Source organism: Barbus barbus (assembly GCF_936440315.1).
Source record: "Barbus barbus genome assembly, chromosome: 10".
Lineage (NCBI taxonomy): Eukaryota > Metazoa > Chordata > Actinopteri > Cypriniformes > Cyprinidae > Barbus > Barbus barbus.
The window spans coordinates 24984070-25000108 of NC_136738.1; the positions used below are offsets into that span (position 1 = coordinate 24984070).

At 36.9% G+C, this 16039-nt stretch overlaps 2 protein-coding genes across 3 annotated transcripts; both read left to right on the forward strand.

Moving 5' to 3' along the window:
• The first annotated feature begins 263 nt into the window (after positions 1-263).
• Positions 264-12888, forward strand: LOC306876343 (protein HEG-like). 2 transcript variants are annotated; one of them, XR_013784815.1, is made up of 14 exons: positions 264-726; positions 4124-5647; positions 6651-6764; positions 7254-7376; positions 7484-7575; positions 7756-7811; positions 8829-8989; positions 9231-9365; positions 9483-9525; positions 10322-10359; positions 10555-10642; positions 10756-10933; positions 11226-11293; positions 11434-11479. XR_013784815.1 is itself a non-coding variant. In XM_079427434.1 (13 exons), the coding sequence occupies exons 1-13, from the start codon at positions 450-452 to the stop codon at positions 11575-11577; spliced, it is 2973 nt and encodes a 990-aa protein (XP_079283560.1). In that variant the 5' UTR covers positions 264-449; the 3' UTR covers positions 11578-12888. The 2 variants fall into 2 exon arrangements, 1 of the variants encoding a protein (XP_079283560.1); XM_079427434.1 differs by lacking the exon at positions 11226-11293 and having other exon boundaries at positions 11434-12888.
• Positions 12889-13443: 555 nt separating this feature from the next.
• On the forward strand, positions 13444-15503 carry LOC306876360 (uncharacterized protein). The gene is made up of 4 exons (XM_079427462.1): positions 13444-13573; positions 14166-14324; positions 14661-15029; positions 15141-15503. Exons 2-3 carry the CDS (start codon positions 14264-14266, stop codon positions 15020-15022), a joined length of 423 nt encoding a protein of 140 aa, XP_079283588.1. The 5' UTR covers positions 13444-13573; positions 14166-14263; the 3' UTR covers positions 15023-15029; positions 15141-15503.
• Positions 15504-16039: the final 536 nt, after the last annotated feature.

Consider the following 16039-nt stretch of genomic DNA (forward strand, 5'->3'; position numbering starts at 1 on the left):
CTTTTAAAAAATAATTGTCAAGTTGCATTATCAATGTCAGTTGTGAATGTCATTTAACGTGTTATATTTTATATTGTCTTACTGCATAGATATTTTGCAAAATGATTTTGCGTAATGCAAACTGTGGTTTGATTGAGACGTGAGAGGGAAAAATAAGAATCCCACCTGTTGTGGCATCATTTGATGGTCTTAAAGCGAATTGAGCACACATTAATGTGAAAGTGCGTTCATCCAGAGGAATGGGGTGGAAACCGCTATCGCCTGCCGGAGGGGAGGAGTCACCCACTGCTCCGGTTTGTCACTCTCACTGCATGAAATATCATCACCAACTTTAAAACCAACATAAGGAATTTACTCATGGGAAACTGTTAAAGGGACTCACTTTCCGATGGTGACCCAGAGCACTTTGGCGTTTTATTTATTAGGAAGTCCGCCTGGTCGCCTTTATAATGGAAACGTGTGTCGAGAGACGCGCTTACCGTGTTGTTTTCACGGTCTTTCTGCTTGTCCTAAATACTGTGATTGCCGAGACTTTATCTCCAGACGCGGATACCGATAACCCACTGAGTAACGTTACCGAAACTTTTTTTACCCGAACAACTGGTGTAAAACAAACCTCCTCCTGGCCGGGGAGAGAGGCCACTGCAACAGCTGTGGATCTATCGAGTGGACGGGGGGAGATGACGGACATTCCCGCCAGTGTGTCCGTCACTGGAGCTCGAGAGGGTAAGACTTCCATGTGCAGCACACACACTAGGTTCTGCTAGAGCCTCGATCTACAGTGTAAACCAGATTAAAAGCGTCTGCTAAATGCATAAATGTAAATTAAAATAAGTTTATGTTGAGGTGCACAGCAGCATTGTTTTGCAGTTAGATTGCAAAGATTCTACCTCCATTCAGAAATTGCTCATGTGATGAAGACTGAATTGTGTAAATCAGGAAAGCCTAATAATAAATAAATGTTGCATGTAATAAATGTGTATAAAATATATTTATTATATTTATAAATGTCTCAATTCTATGCATTATTATTAACATTGTAAGTGTAGTAGTAGTAATAAGTAAAGAGAACTATGTTTTTATTATGCAGCTGAAGTACTGTGTCAAGCAAAGTCTGTGAACTAATGAGATTACTTGCACTCAGTTTCCTCAGTTTTTGGAAGAGCATCTCTTTTAAAGAATGAGATCTTTGGCTCATGACCATCGTGGTTCATAAACTGTTCCACTTTCTTGAGCCAATGAGTTCTTTTCAGTCTGCAGTTTATGCTAGTGATTGTTTTTGTTTTATTTATGTGATTCAATTTGGAGAACTTCCACATTTTGAGATCACGTGTGAAGCTAAGTAAATAGAATTTAATGCAGCGAATTGACATTGATATACATTGTTTTAAAGTGAGTTTTGAGTAAATGTATATAAAAAATGGGTGTCTAAAAACTGTTCTGCTGTCATAATATATTAACATTATTTTGGCAATTAGCCACTCTTTCTAAGTATACATTTCAGAATTAGTCTTAAAATACATTTGGATTTTTAAGACATCAGAGGATTTGGGCTTATAGGGGATATCAGTTATGTGACACATTATTCTAGCTTTACTTTCACATGCATATCTAAGAAACGTGACGATACACATTTTGATACACCTATGAGAAAAGTTAGTAAAAATTGTGAGTTGAGAAATATGTATTTTGCTTTCCAAACCAAAAATCTCCAGTTTTTTTTGCAGCTGGGTTTAGGCACAAACAGTACTGTATTTGAATTCTGTTTTATCTTACACATTACTTTCATATTAATCTACTTTAGGGCTGCAACTAACGATTATTTTGATAATCGATTAGTTGGCCGATTACTTACTTACTTTACTTTACTTTTGTCATTTAGCAGACGCTTTTGTCCAAAGCGACTTACAAATAAGAAAAAGTAACTAAAACTAAAAAGTTACAACTCTATAAATACTATCTACCCACATATTTAAGAAAATAAAGAAATTAAATAAAATTAACACATGCATATAACAACAACATTTCAATAATAAACATATCAATGAAAAAATTAAATAAAAAGCTACTACTATCCCTTGCCGGTGTCCCTGCCCGGTGGAGTCGCACGGTAGAGTCGATGGTCTTTACACTCTTTGGTCTTCACACTAGGAGGGCTTCACACGACGACTGCCGCGACCGCTGCCGCGGTATAATAACCTTTATTATACCAAACCAACAAATGATCATTTCAATTCAGCTGGACCCACTTTCCTGTTTATCAACTACAAATGGCCAAGCAAGTGCACACACTGACAAGATACACGATACAGTACGAGACCAAACGCGATTTCAGCAACTCTCATCCTAGTAAACAAAATAAGCGTTTCCTAGCAACGGCAAATGCGCTAAACACTGAGACAAGTAAATACACTTACGAGCTGATTTTAAACTTCCGCTGATAGACTGCTTCTCTTAAAGACCACTTCATTACACTGCCTTCTGCTGGCGCTTGAACCCACTTTCCTGTTTATCAACTACAAATGGCCAAGCAAGTGCACACATTCATTATTCTTTCGATTAATCGATTAATCGGATTAAAAAAAATATTGGCCAAAAAAAAACACTATTCCACATTCTGCCCAATGTCCTTCAAACAAACGTGACAACTGAATGCTATGAAAACATACAGTGCTTAATTTATTAGACCACTTATCATAATAAAGAGAAAACATATTTTAGAAATTTGTCAAAAATTTGTTTAAATTTAAAAATGTTATTGTCATTTATTGGACATAATAATAAAAAATGGCCTCATAACAGCTTGCATTCTTCCTGGTATTGTTTATGTACTTTTTGACTGCAATTGGGTATCGCGAAAAAAAACCACTCAAAAAAAAAAAACAAAAAAAAAAAATAAGTGCTCTGGTTTTCTTTCATAGATAACAGCAATAATGATATTATAGCATTAAAAATAGCCTACTACTGTTACTAAAGAGCTTACACATATTGGAGTACTAACCAGTACAGAAAGCCGAAAAATTATTTTGGTTATCACCAATACTGTTACTTTAGAGCAGCAGTGGCACAAACCTTACATAAACACATTGTTAAAAAACTTACATAAATTTGTTAAGCATTGTAAAAATTGAATATAGTTTAAACCTCTATTAAAAATTAAAATAATAAAGATAATAATAAAGACGAATAAAAACACAAACTCAGTGTTAACCAACAGGTAAGAGTAATGTTCTGCAGGAACTACTTTGATCACAGTCACCTCGTCATTTCTTTATCCTGTAAAAGGCCGTTATGGAGCGTCTCATGTTTATATTCAGACAGACAATTACACGCTGTTATCCCTTTAAAGTTCCTACTCTCATAAAATATTTTAATTTATTTTAAACCTTAAATTAACTTTCAACAACAGATAATTCAGCACAATGGATATGTTTGCGCTGAAAAGCCTATTAATTGTCTCCCTCTCTACTGTGTTCTGTCCGTCTGACGCGCGTGCGCGCGCCCGCCGCGCAGGCGCTCATTCGGTATTTTAAACTTAACACAGACTGTCAGGACGGCCCTTTATGCAAAAATGGAAATGCTCGCGTGAATTTGTGGCATTTATAGATAAGGATATGACCGTATTAACTGGGTAAAAAGCATGTTTTTATTTTTTTTATTTTGGAGTATCTAGGGATGATTTGTTGACAATAAAGGTAATGCTACTCAATATGTTTTAACCACCCTGTTTAAATAGTTTGTATAATCAGAGGTCCTCTTGATTATAGTTTTGCCTGTGTATGAACTCCATGCAGGCAGTGATAACGCTGTAATAAGGACTTTGCTAGGTCAGCTGAAGGAAGGAAACAGCAGGTCCCAATGGGTCAGATCCCCTCCATTTTTAGGGTCCAATCTTTTGTTAGGTTAGACGAGCTTGGCTGCCAATTGTTCTCCACCCAAAATCATTACATCCGCAGTCACTTCTGAAAACATCTCACATAGTTCATGAGGTTTCCCAAGGCTCACACCACATGAAGCGCACCCTAGTGGACATGCTTCTCAAATTTCCCCTTTCCTGAATTTCAATACTATTTTCAGTTTGTATATAGTTTCCAATATATTGTTCTTTATTTCCCCAAACCAGGACATTCAGAAAAACCTTTAAGCATCTCTACAAATACAGCTGACTGGAGGATGACCTCAGATGATTCCACTGAACATCAGCAGACTGACAAAGAGTTTACCCATAATGCCACAGCCCAATGGGAGGGTCCATCAGTAGCATCGCACAGCATCACCAGCCACCATCCCGTTACAGAGGCTCGAACAGTGCGAGAGGTTCCTGTAACGGATCTGAGAGACGTTGACACCACCGACTCTGTCTCTCACACAGATAGCACCTACATTTCCACAACCAGTCGAGTCAGAGAACGCACGATGCTCTCTGTGACCTCCAACAGCACCTCTGCGTACACTGAGGACTCCAACTCCTCAGATGCTGTCTCTCAAACCTCCAGCTGGGAAGTGAGAAAGTCAGGAGCCACCCAGGGAAAGGTGGAAACCGTGGAAGATGTATCTACATTGTCTCAACAGACTGAATCCACTTTTGAATCTTTTGATCATAGTGCCACCAATGCAACTCAAGGCCACTCTTTGGAGACCGAGCAGTCAACGTTGTCCCATGGCACTGAGTCACAGACGGGACAATCTAGTGTCACAGGACAGACTTTTGAACAGGTGTCTGATACTGACAATCCAAATTCAACACCCCCTCTTACAATGATCAACAGAGATGAAAGGGAAATGAATGCCACGTCGGTGAGTGGTGGGACGTCTTATACAGAAACCGATGACTCTGTGTCATCTATCCCACCTTTTACCTCCGGTGGACACAATGCCACTAGCACATCCCAACAGAGTCGTGATTCCACAGTGACTTATTCTCTGGATACTGATGCTTCCACTGAGATTTCTACTGGATCTGTCAGCTCAACTGGCCGTGAGGAACTCGAAGGGTCTCCGACCCATACAGTGGAGAAGACAACCATTCAGGGCCTGACCACTGCACCCCCAGTGCCCGAAGATGTAGCCACCACAATTGATGACTCATTTACGAAGTTCCTTTCTGGCAAACCACCCTTCGTACCAAAAACTGATGATAAGACCAACACGGAAGTGGTTCCAACATCTGCCATGCCAGCAACTCATAGGCCACAGGTTACAGAGGAAGCCACTGATGAGGCATCAACTGTTTACAGTTCTACCAACACTTTCACTACAATGAATCCTCCTGTCACCACTCATCAGCTCCAGCCGAGCACCACACCGCAAGCCCAAACAGAACACACTACTATCGTTACTACAGATTTTGTTCAGGTCCTGCGGACGACACCTACAACATCCCAACGTCCGCTTACCTCCATTACTGGTGGATCACATGCACCCAGTACATCTGATTCTGCTGACGTCACCACCTTGCACTTAGAAACCAGCACGGCAACACCAGGGAACACTACTGCACATGGCAGACGTGCAACAACACCTTACAGCAAGAGTACCCCAACCAAGACCACTGTGGTGGAAACCACCCGGAATCACACCGACAGAAGCACCACAGAGATGGGAATGACAACCACACAGATGCCATTTAAGTCAACAGCATCGCCAGGTATGTTTGACTTTTAGTATTTATACAGTGACTTGCAAATAGCATCATTCAAATCATCACTTTTGTTGGTATTATTAATGGTGCTTGTTAAGGATTCACCAATATTACAGTTATATCCCATAACTGATAAATTAAATTTATATGCACTTTCATTCAAAAGTTATTATTAAAGTAAAGACATTTAATGCTAAAAAAGATTTATATTTCAAATAAATGCTGCTCTTTTGAAGTTTCTGTTTTAACAAAGAATGATTTCAAATATAAAGCAGACCACATTTTGAAAATATATTAAAATACAATAGTTATTTTAAATTGTAATAATGTGTCACAATATTACTGTTTTTATATAAATAAATACAGCATTGGTCAGCATAAGTAACTTCTTTTAAAAACCCAAAGACCCTAAATGTTTGAACAGTAGTGTTCATTTGTCTAAATAAATGAAAAAAGAACTAAAATTAAATGCTATAAGTGAATTAAGGCATCACAGCAGTACAATGTATTGTATGAAAAAACACATTCATTTTAAAATTTCATAAAGAATACATTTAACAGTGTTATTAAATAAAATTTTTTTGTGTTATTTGTTTGACAAAAGAAGAAGATATTTAAAAGAATATTGGAGGCCACTGACTTCCATTATATGAACATGAAACACTGCAGCATTTCTCAAATGATCTTCTTTTATGTTCCACAGAAGAAAGTAAGTCATAAATGATGACAGAATTTAGATTTTTGGATGGATTATTCCTTTGAGTGTCTTTAGCAGATGATAAAACAGACAAACAAATCCCATAGAATGGCTATTTTGACTCCGACTAGTAAGCATCACTCTAGTAACTATAGTGTAGAGTTAAAAATTCTTTAGAATACCTTAGCAACCACACTAGTAAATAAAAATCCTAATGTAATGTTTCATTGTTTACAGTTCCATTGTTTGTGAATTCACCTGTTCATTTGATTTACTTCTGAACAATTCAAGCCATCTCTTTCTCCTCTGTAGATCATGTGTGTGGGCCTCAAACTTGTGCAAATGGAGGCCACTGTGTTAGATCAGCTAAGGGACGTTACCACTGTCAGTGTCTGCCTGCATGGACAGGACCCTTCTGCACGGAGCGTAAGAAACCCACTTGTACACTAAGAACCAGTCGGGACCATCTTTCATCTTGGATGTGGCAGTCACATGTCTGAATCTTAAAAGTGCAGTGACAAACAGGACTTACCCATAATGCCACAGCTCCAATGCTCTAATATCAAAGGTTTTAATCATGCTAGTCACGGGCTAGTGACAAGCTAGACTACATATTGTGGGATGTGGTAATGGGATTAATTATGGACAAATAATATGTGACCATCTTCAAAATAGAATCTAGTATAACATAAATACATTGAATCATATGAATTTAAATACATCCATTACATTATGTATTATTTTCTATTTCTATGTCAGTATTTCCATTTTCCTTCATGTCTTAAAACAAGATTGAAGATGATAACACATCATCTGTCAATGATTAATCAAATACGTGTCTAGTAATGTCTGTTTTCATGAGGGTTTGTGACAAACATGAACAATGATTGATTAAGGCCGTGTGTTTTTCTGTAGATGTGGATGAGTGTGTGAATAGTCCGTGCCCCCAGGGTTCAGTGTGTGTCAACACAGGTGGCTCTTTCAGCTGTCAGTGTGCCCTGGGCTTTGACTTGGAGGATGGCCGCAGTTGTACACAAGGTAAGAGGACAGTTGTCCACAATAATACAATGTCCAGAGTGCGTAAATATAATTTGGTGATGATGCTAAGATAACCTTATTGTATTTGCTTTGGCTTTACCCTGCAGTGAAGACATTTTTGGGCACTTTCACCGTCAACACCTCAATGCATCTCAGAAGTTCTGGTCTGCATGAGCTGCACAGAGAGATTTTACTGCTGGTATGCGACATTGTACTGCATCACAAACCTGACTTCTCCACCTTACAACCACAAAACCCACAGCCAATCAGCTAATGCAGAAACCATTATAGAAATGGAGAATGAAATTGGTTGCAGATGATAATGTGATGTACTGAACATGGAGTAAAGGTTAATTTTATATGTGTATTGGTTTTTCAGCTCAATGCCTCGCTCTCCATCTTCCATGGTTACCGACGTTCCACTTTACATAAAAAGTAAGTTTCTATTTTCTATCTTTCAGAGACCCAGCAGGAATAGACCATACGGGGCACTATCAACTGTACCATGCAGCTACTGATGTGTCAACTCAGTGTCAATATCTTTTCTATGCATTTTGCTATAACATTTATTCAGCCGTATTTAGTGTTACATGATCCTTCAGATATATTTGGACAGCTACCAGTAGGCAGGGCCGTTTAAAGAGACTAATGCAAGAATTAATGTGAAAATACAGAGTGAGATGTGTCTCAAACATGAAATAACTTAGTTTTAAGGGGTGTAACATTAAGCTGATACAGTTTTAATATTGAATAAAAATGATTAATTAGAAAATTAAATTAAATGGATTCTCCAAAAATAAATTCCAACATTTTTATAAATATAGCCTACATTACTGTTCAAATGTTTTGTGGTATTTTATTTTTTTTGATGGTTTCTTATGCTTACCAAGTCTGCATTTATTTGATCAAAAAATACAGTAAAAACAGTATTTTATATTACAATTACAATCTAAATATTTTCTATTTTAATGCATTTTAAAAGTTGTATTTTATTTCTGTGATGGCAAATTCTACATTTTCAGCAGCTCCAGTCTTCAGTGTTACATGATCATTCAGAAATATCTAATGTTGTAATGAAAAAGGTTGTGATGCTTAATATTTTTGTGGAAGCTGTGATACTTTTTTAAGGATTCGTTGATGAATAGGAAGAACAGATTTTTTTTTAAATAGAAATCTTTCATATCATTGTAAATCAATTTAATACATCCTTCCTGAATAAAGTATTTCTTAAAAAAAAAAAAAAAAAAAATTATTACTGACCCCAAACTATTACAGTGTGATACTGTTTATCAGTAGAAATGCTCTTCATATCACCTACAGTACCTGTTGCCAAGTAATTCATATTACTCAGTGATATTACTCTTATATGCATATTCATATTTTCATTTCTAACTAGAATTCCGGGCATTATTTTTTTTTAATCTCACGTGTGAATGCATATGCCTTGTGCAGAGATGGAGGAGATGTTCAGATCTCAGCGGTGAGCATGTTTTCACTTTCCTCCAATGTGACCAGCACGGATGTCATCAACAGCATTCAGATGTCCCTGAGAAACTGCAGTTGGACGTACTCACAATGCACCATTAAGCTTCAGCACCATCTCTCCTATCACGGTACCATTCAGCGCTCGCTGTCTACATCATACTCTTATCTCAAAGCCATCCCCTTCTGTTCTTATTCTCCACTCCACTCCACCACTTCAGAGATATGATAATACCAGTCATGCAATACACACGGATAACACAGTCTTGAGGGGGGGCTCTCTTAGCCCCTAAAATAATATTTTGGAAAGCTCTTTGTCACGCTGTTTATCTCTGGGAAGCCATTTGTTCTGAAGCACTTCTTTCTGTTTAGCGGAGAGCCTGTGTTTGGCCCAGAAGACCAAGTGTGATTTGCAGTACTCTGAGTGCACGGACTCTAGCGGGACCCCGTACTGTCAGTGCAAACCAGGATACTTTAAAAAGAACCCAGAGGACATGACCTGCAGAGGTACAACATTTCAGTTCTCTGATTGAATACATTTAAACTGTGGGACTTTGCTGCCACTGTACAAATGAATGTAAAGTTTCTCATTTCGAATTTTGGATTTCATTCGCTGTTTTTTAGACTGTGGAGATGGACTCAAGCTTGTTAACGGCAGCTGTGTTGAGTAAGTATATGTATTTTAAGTAAATATTACTGTAAACAATCAGTCAATGATTGGACACACCTACTAGATTCATGTTTTTTCCCCATAGTTAAGAATGATAAAGTCATTCATAACTATGAAATACCACAAACTGTAAAGTATGAAGTAGTTAAAATGTTAAAAAATCTTGAATTTTATCCAGTATCATTGATATACTGTTATATATTTTTTTAAATATTTTAAATTAGATTGATTTTTTTTAGATTTTCTGTTTTCACTTTACTTTTAGTTAAAGATTTTAGAATGTGGTATTTATTCATTTTTATTCATTTTAGTACTCAATCTAAATGAAACAAAATAAAATCATTTAAAAAATAAATCTAATAAATTTCAGCTAACATTTATTTAAACAAAAATGTCTTTTTTTTATGGTTCTAGTTTTAGATAAAAACTCTGATTTTAGCTTCTTCAAGCTTCTTAGCCTCTCTTTGCTTAGATTACAGCTTTAACCACCCTGGGCATTCTCTCAACTTCATGAGGTGTCACCTGAGATGCTTTTTAAACACTTTTGAGAGTTCTCATTAATGCTGGGCATGCTTGTCACTATTTGGCTGCTTTCCTTCACTTTACGGTCCAACTCATCTATTTCCACTTTCAGGCATGTAAGGATAAGCCCTTAGATCAAAGGTTTAAAAAGATCATGGGAAACAACTTTAGTTAATTTTGTCCAACATTTTGTCTGGTAGTGTTCATTAGTATGTGTTTTATACATATGTGTTTTTGCAGAAAAAAACAAACTTCTTTTTAACTTCTTCAGGTGCATGTTTGGATTTGGAGGTTTCAACTGCAATAACTGTAAGATTTTATTTTAATTTACATGATATTTTTATTGATCAAATCTTTGATATTAAAATATTTAAAAAGAAAAATTAGTGGCATGGTATGTAAATCTTGTGAAAAATATTCAGTTAAATTATATTATTTTCAGACTTGTGTTTCAATGTCAATGATAAAAGATCTTTGTTGATAAAATGATCTTGTGTTTAATAGTCTATAAGCTGATAGCTGTGGTGGTCTCTCCTGCTGGAGGAGCTCTGCTGTTGATTGTCGTCATTGCACTTATAGTCACCTGCTGCAAGTAAGATCTTGAAATAAATATGCAGCTTTCCTCCTTATTTTATTGATAAATATCTTGGGAAATTTTAAACTACAAAAATGTCTCAAAAATATTTTTGCTCTCTGCATCCTCAGAAAGGACAAAAATGACATCAACAAAATCATTTTCAAAAGTGGAGACCTTCAGATGTCACCCTATGCAGAGTTTCCTAAGAATAATCGTGTGTCTATGGAGTGGGGCCGAGAGACTATTGAGATGCAGGAGAACGGCAGTACCAAAAATCTCCTGCAAATGACAGACATTTATTACTCGGTATGTGATCATATGCACATATCATAAGCTTAAAATAATTTTACATTTGATCATGCAGTTTCAACTCCAGAGATTTAATTGGTCATTTATAGTGAATTATAAAATGAGAAATGAGCATGGCATTTATGGAGGCTTTGGTATTTTAATGTGTCTTCTATGGAATAAAAACAAAAAATAACTTTTGTTTTCTTACAATTTGAGTTTACATTTCACAATTCAGACTTTTTTCTTGCAGTTGTGTTATTGATGGTAACTTGCAATTAACATCTTGCAATTCTGCCTTTGTCCTCAGAAATGTTGAATTATGAAGCTCAGAGTTCTGAGAAGAAAAGAATGAATTGTGCGAATAAACTTGCAATTGTGAGGAAAAAAAGTCAGAATTGTGAGAGAAAAAGTCACAATTACTATTTTTTTTATTTTTTATTTATTTCATGGTATACAACCTGAATTAGTGAATTTTCCACATGATTAGCTAATATGTGACTGCTGTTCTCTTTTAGCCTGCACTGAGGAACTCTGACCTGGAGCGTAATGGCCTGTATCCATTCTCCGGTCTCCCCGGTTCAAGGCATTCCTGCATCTACCCAGCTCAGTGGAACCCTTCCTTCATAAGCGACGATACACGGCGAAGGGACTACTTCTGAAGGCCTTAGCCAGCAGGCGTGCAATTTGATACTGCATATAAGCTCTCTCGGCATGGTTGGACCTGCTGCAGATCCTGGAGCTGGATGCTGACCACTAAAGGCCTTTGAATGTGAAATTGAGCTGGCAGGAAAAGACCATTATCTGTGAGACTGGAAGAAAGCCGCAGAGGCCTATCTGGGTCAATTTAGCATTTGAACACAGTGCCACAATAAGACTTTAGTTTCTGGTGTGGAGCTAATGAACTGATGTTCTCATAGCTCCTCGCAGAGCATTTATACTTAATTGGAAGTCAGTGAAATTAGAATAACACGTTAAGATGCCTGGGCTACAGTATAACTTTTATGTGATAAAAGTTTGCACTATGAACTCCTTAAACGGATATTATCTCAAATGGAAAAAGCCATAAATGTATCATATTTATACTTGGAATAATGTACCCAACTGGTTTGTACTGTGTTTTGTGTGCAATGGGGCATCTGTATGTCTGTTTGTGTATGTTAATCAAAACTTAAAGGGATGGTTCGCTCCAAAATGAAAATTCTGATATCATGTACTCACCCAAAACATGTATACCTTTCACTCCTTGGCCTTATTGACCATAATCAGTATGTTTATTGCTGCTTTTTGGAGCTTAAAAGCCCCTGGTCCCCATTCACCTACATTGTATGGAATAGAGCAGTGTGAACATTGTTTAAAGCATCTCCTTTTTTGATCCATCTTGTAAAAATCATGTTTTGAACAATATGAGGGTGTGTATATGATGACATTATTACATTTTTGGGGCAAACCATCCCTTTAATGCTTTGTAGTGGTATAGTTTTTATCAGAGATGATGTGAGATTTACGCTGGAGAACTAAACCTGTGTAAAAACTGGTAGGATTTTGAAACCGTATTATTGGATGCAGCATTCGTGTGAAATGTAGCAAATATTGCCACAAGGTATTACAGTTTGTTGGAACAACAGTAATAATCATAAAATGCAGTGCTGCCTTGTTTTGTTTTCTAATTTATTTTATTTAAGTTTTCTGTATCGGATAAAGATACTGTAGTATGATCTGAGGACCTCCCATGTGTTTGTATGGATGCTTGGTGGTGCATGAGAGGATGGACTTCACCTGGTTACAGGTGTCCATTTTATTTTAGCTATGTGTGTTCTTGTGAGATGTGCTTGATTTGTAATCTTTAATATCAGACACTGCTTTCCTCATTAGCATTTTTCCCCTCCTCTGCGGATGGACACTTGAATCTGGCGTTGTAGTCAGAATTGTATTGTAAAATAAAAGAGAAATAAAGTATGATTTCTTATGTTTGTGTTTGTTGTAATTGTTCATTTCTTAAACAACGATTTACTGAAAATTAATATCTGAACATTTACTAAGCCCAGCCTTAAAAGACCAAGCGTACCTTAGAAATGGTTGTCATCTGCCATTTTCTTTCTTCCGACAACTTTTGGCCTTTTGTGTAAGCATAATGAAGGATATTTATGTTTGACAAGTTGTACATGTACAGTATAACATCGCGAGAACATATTTTTGACAACTAGATAGCATACTTTATTAACTAAATATTATACTCTACATTTAAATTATTCAACCATACTATAACTTTGTGTAAGGAACAAACATAAATAGTTGAATAGTTTATCTCTAATAGTTTTTAACTTCTGTAGAAATTGCTAAATGGACCGCACAAAATATCTATACTACAAATTAATACACAACAATATGGCGCCAAACTCCACTGCTTCTGAGAAGCACCCGGCTGCAGCCTGCAGATTGAGGCGGGGCTGCACCTGGGGCGGGGCTGCACGTGTCGCTCCGCCCACAATGCTTCTCATTGGTTAGTGGCAAAGTAATGACGTAGATCGAGGCGGAGCTGCAACTGGGGCGGGGCTGCACATCTCGTCCCACCTACAAGGGTTCTCATTGGTTAGTGGCGTCAAGTCATTACGTCGATTCTAGCGGTTTTTCATTTACGTTCTTCTTGGCTGCATGGTGAGTACAGGCGAGCTACGTCTCTTGTCTAATTTGTTTAATTACAATTTTTAATTCTGAAGTGCCGTTTAGTGTGTTGTTAAAAGGAAATGTAAAGTAGTTTCAAAATAAAATCGCATAACTTTACTCACTCAGCCATGTCACGCAAGGTGTAAAGGTCTGCTTTTAAATAACCAGGTCTGCGTTTCCCAAAAGCATGGCATAATGCTGCCTTCACGTTCTATCGGAAATTTTATAATTCTCACTATTGAAGTTGTAATTACGAGCTCATCCCATTAAGGTTTTGGAATGGGAGGGCGTTCATGTGCAATATTTACGAGAGCACTTGAAGGCAGCATTAGAAAGTTAGTGTGTGGTTTTAGTGGGATTATGAATTTGATATAGTGTTCCCAAAATAAGCCCCTTAAAAATAAATACAGTGGCAAAACTGAACCAGCAGAAGTAATATAGGACAAGTTCATATTAACAATGGCTATACAAATTTATTGTTTTTCTGTGAATAAAATGATTAAATGTTAATTATTTAGATATTATTATAATAATATCTAAATAATATCTAATACTGATTCTCTGTATTTCCTTCTGTTTGCAGATCCTTGTCATTGTCATCCCCACCCCTCCATCTCTCCTCTTTTTTTGTTGTTCCTCAATTTATAACCCAAAATAAGCCCATTCTGCAGTTACTCCAGTATGCCAGAACTGATGTATTATCACATCAAAAATCACTTTCAGTGGGCAGTTCAACATCATGGTGAGTTTAACTGTCTTTTGCTTATCTCACTTTATTTAAAGTATAATATGGTGCTGAACCAGCCAGCAATGCACTGTGCATGCTTCGGATTTAATTGCTTGTGAATTTGTAGAAGAATATTTAATTTTAAGGTTCAGGTAAACTTAATTTTCTGCATTGCGCGCATTGACCATGGGTCTTTGTTGCTGAAATCACAAAAAAATGTGCTTGCACATGGATGGTGCTGATGAAAATTCTGTCTTGCGACTGTCCACTGTCCAGAGCAAAATGCAAACAAGTGAAGGTTAAATTTAGGCAATTTTCAACAAACTTATTTTCTTTTGTTTGCCCTTTCAGATTTCACCATTTTAAAATGTCGGGCAAAGTCCCACTTTCACTGCTGCTATTGTTCAGCGACTGTAATAACTCGGGCAAATTTGCTGAAGCACATTGCCACCCATGCTTCACCACCAACCCAGCCTCGGTCTTCCTCGGCCCAGCAGATGCCGCAGACGCAGCCTCAGTCCTCCTCGGTCCAGCAGATGCCGCAGACGCAGCCTCAGTCCTCCTCGGTCCAGCAGAGGCCGCCTCAGTCCTCCTCGGTCCAGCAGAGGCCGCCTCAGTCCTCCTCGGTCCAGCAGATGCCGCAGACGCAGCCTCAGTCTTCCTCGGTCCAGCAGACGCAGCCCCAGTCTTCCTCGGTCCATAAGGCCTCATGAGTATAAGGTTAACTTTAAGTAATCTTGCTTCTTGCTTTTTCTAAAGCACTGGCATGGCTAACATAATCTTAGATGTGCATATGAAAGAGTTCTGTTTTGTGTGTGTTTTTGGATACAGGTGTTGTGAACTGGGGAAAATGGAGTGAAACATCAAAGGCTGAATTGCGGGTGCCTTTTGAAAATAAAGAGTGTAACACATGTAAAACCTTGTTCAAATCCTGCTCAGGTTTTAAAGGTAATGGGAAGCGTGGTTACCTGAGAGGATGCTACGACAGCATAGAGGACCCAGACTGCTGTTTCATGTGCCAGTAAAGTGTATAAAGAAGGAAGGTTTAATGATTAAAAGAGATTAAGTTATAAAGGAAGAAAGTGTGTAAAGGATGTTCATGTTTAACCAGACATTTATATGTACAAAAAGATGTGTTATATACAAATGTACAAATTTCACCTTTCTTTATCAGAATTAAACCGTTTCATACCTAAATAAATAATTGTCTTGGCATGTTATTCATATACAAACAATGCTGATATTTTTACCATAAGATTTTCATTATCAAGTAAATCCATAAATTATTAATTTGGTAACAATATGGTTCATTAGTTAACATGAACTAATAATGAACTGCACTTATACAGTTAACTAACATGAACAAACAATAAACAACTGTATTTTCAATAACTAATGTAAACAAAGATTAGTAAATACAATAACAATTGTATTGCTCATGGTTATAGTTCATGTTAGTTAATACATTACTGTTTAATGAACCTTATTGTAAAGTGTTACCATTAATTTTAATAACATCTTAAGGCATGACACTTGCTGAGAATATTTAACTTTTATTTAAATGTTAATAATACATGTAACAGTAAAGCATATACTGAAATTAAAATAAAAAACGACCATAAATAACTTGTAAGTGGTAAATGACCAATACACATGAATAGAAATAACTTAAACTTAAGTTGTAAATAAACTATATTTGTTGACATTGCGACTGCAATGAAGTCAAAAGC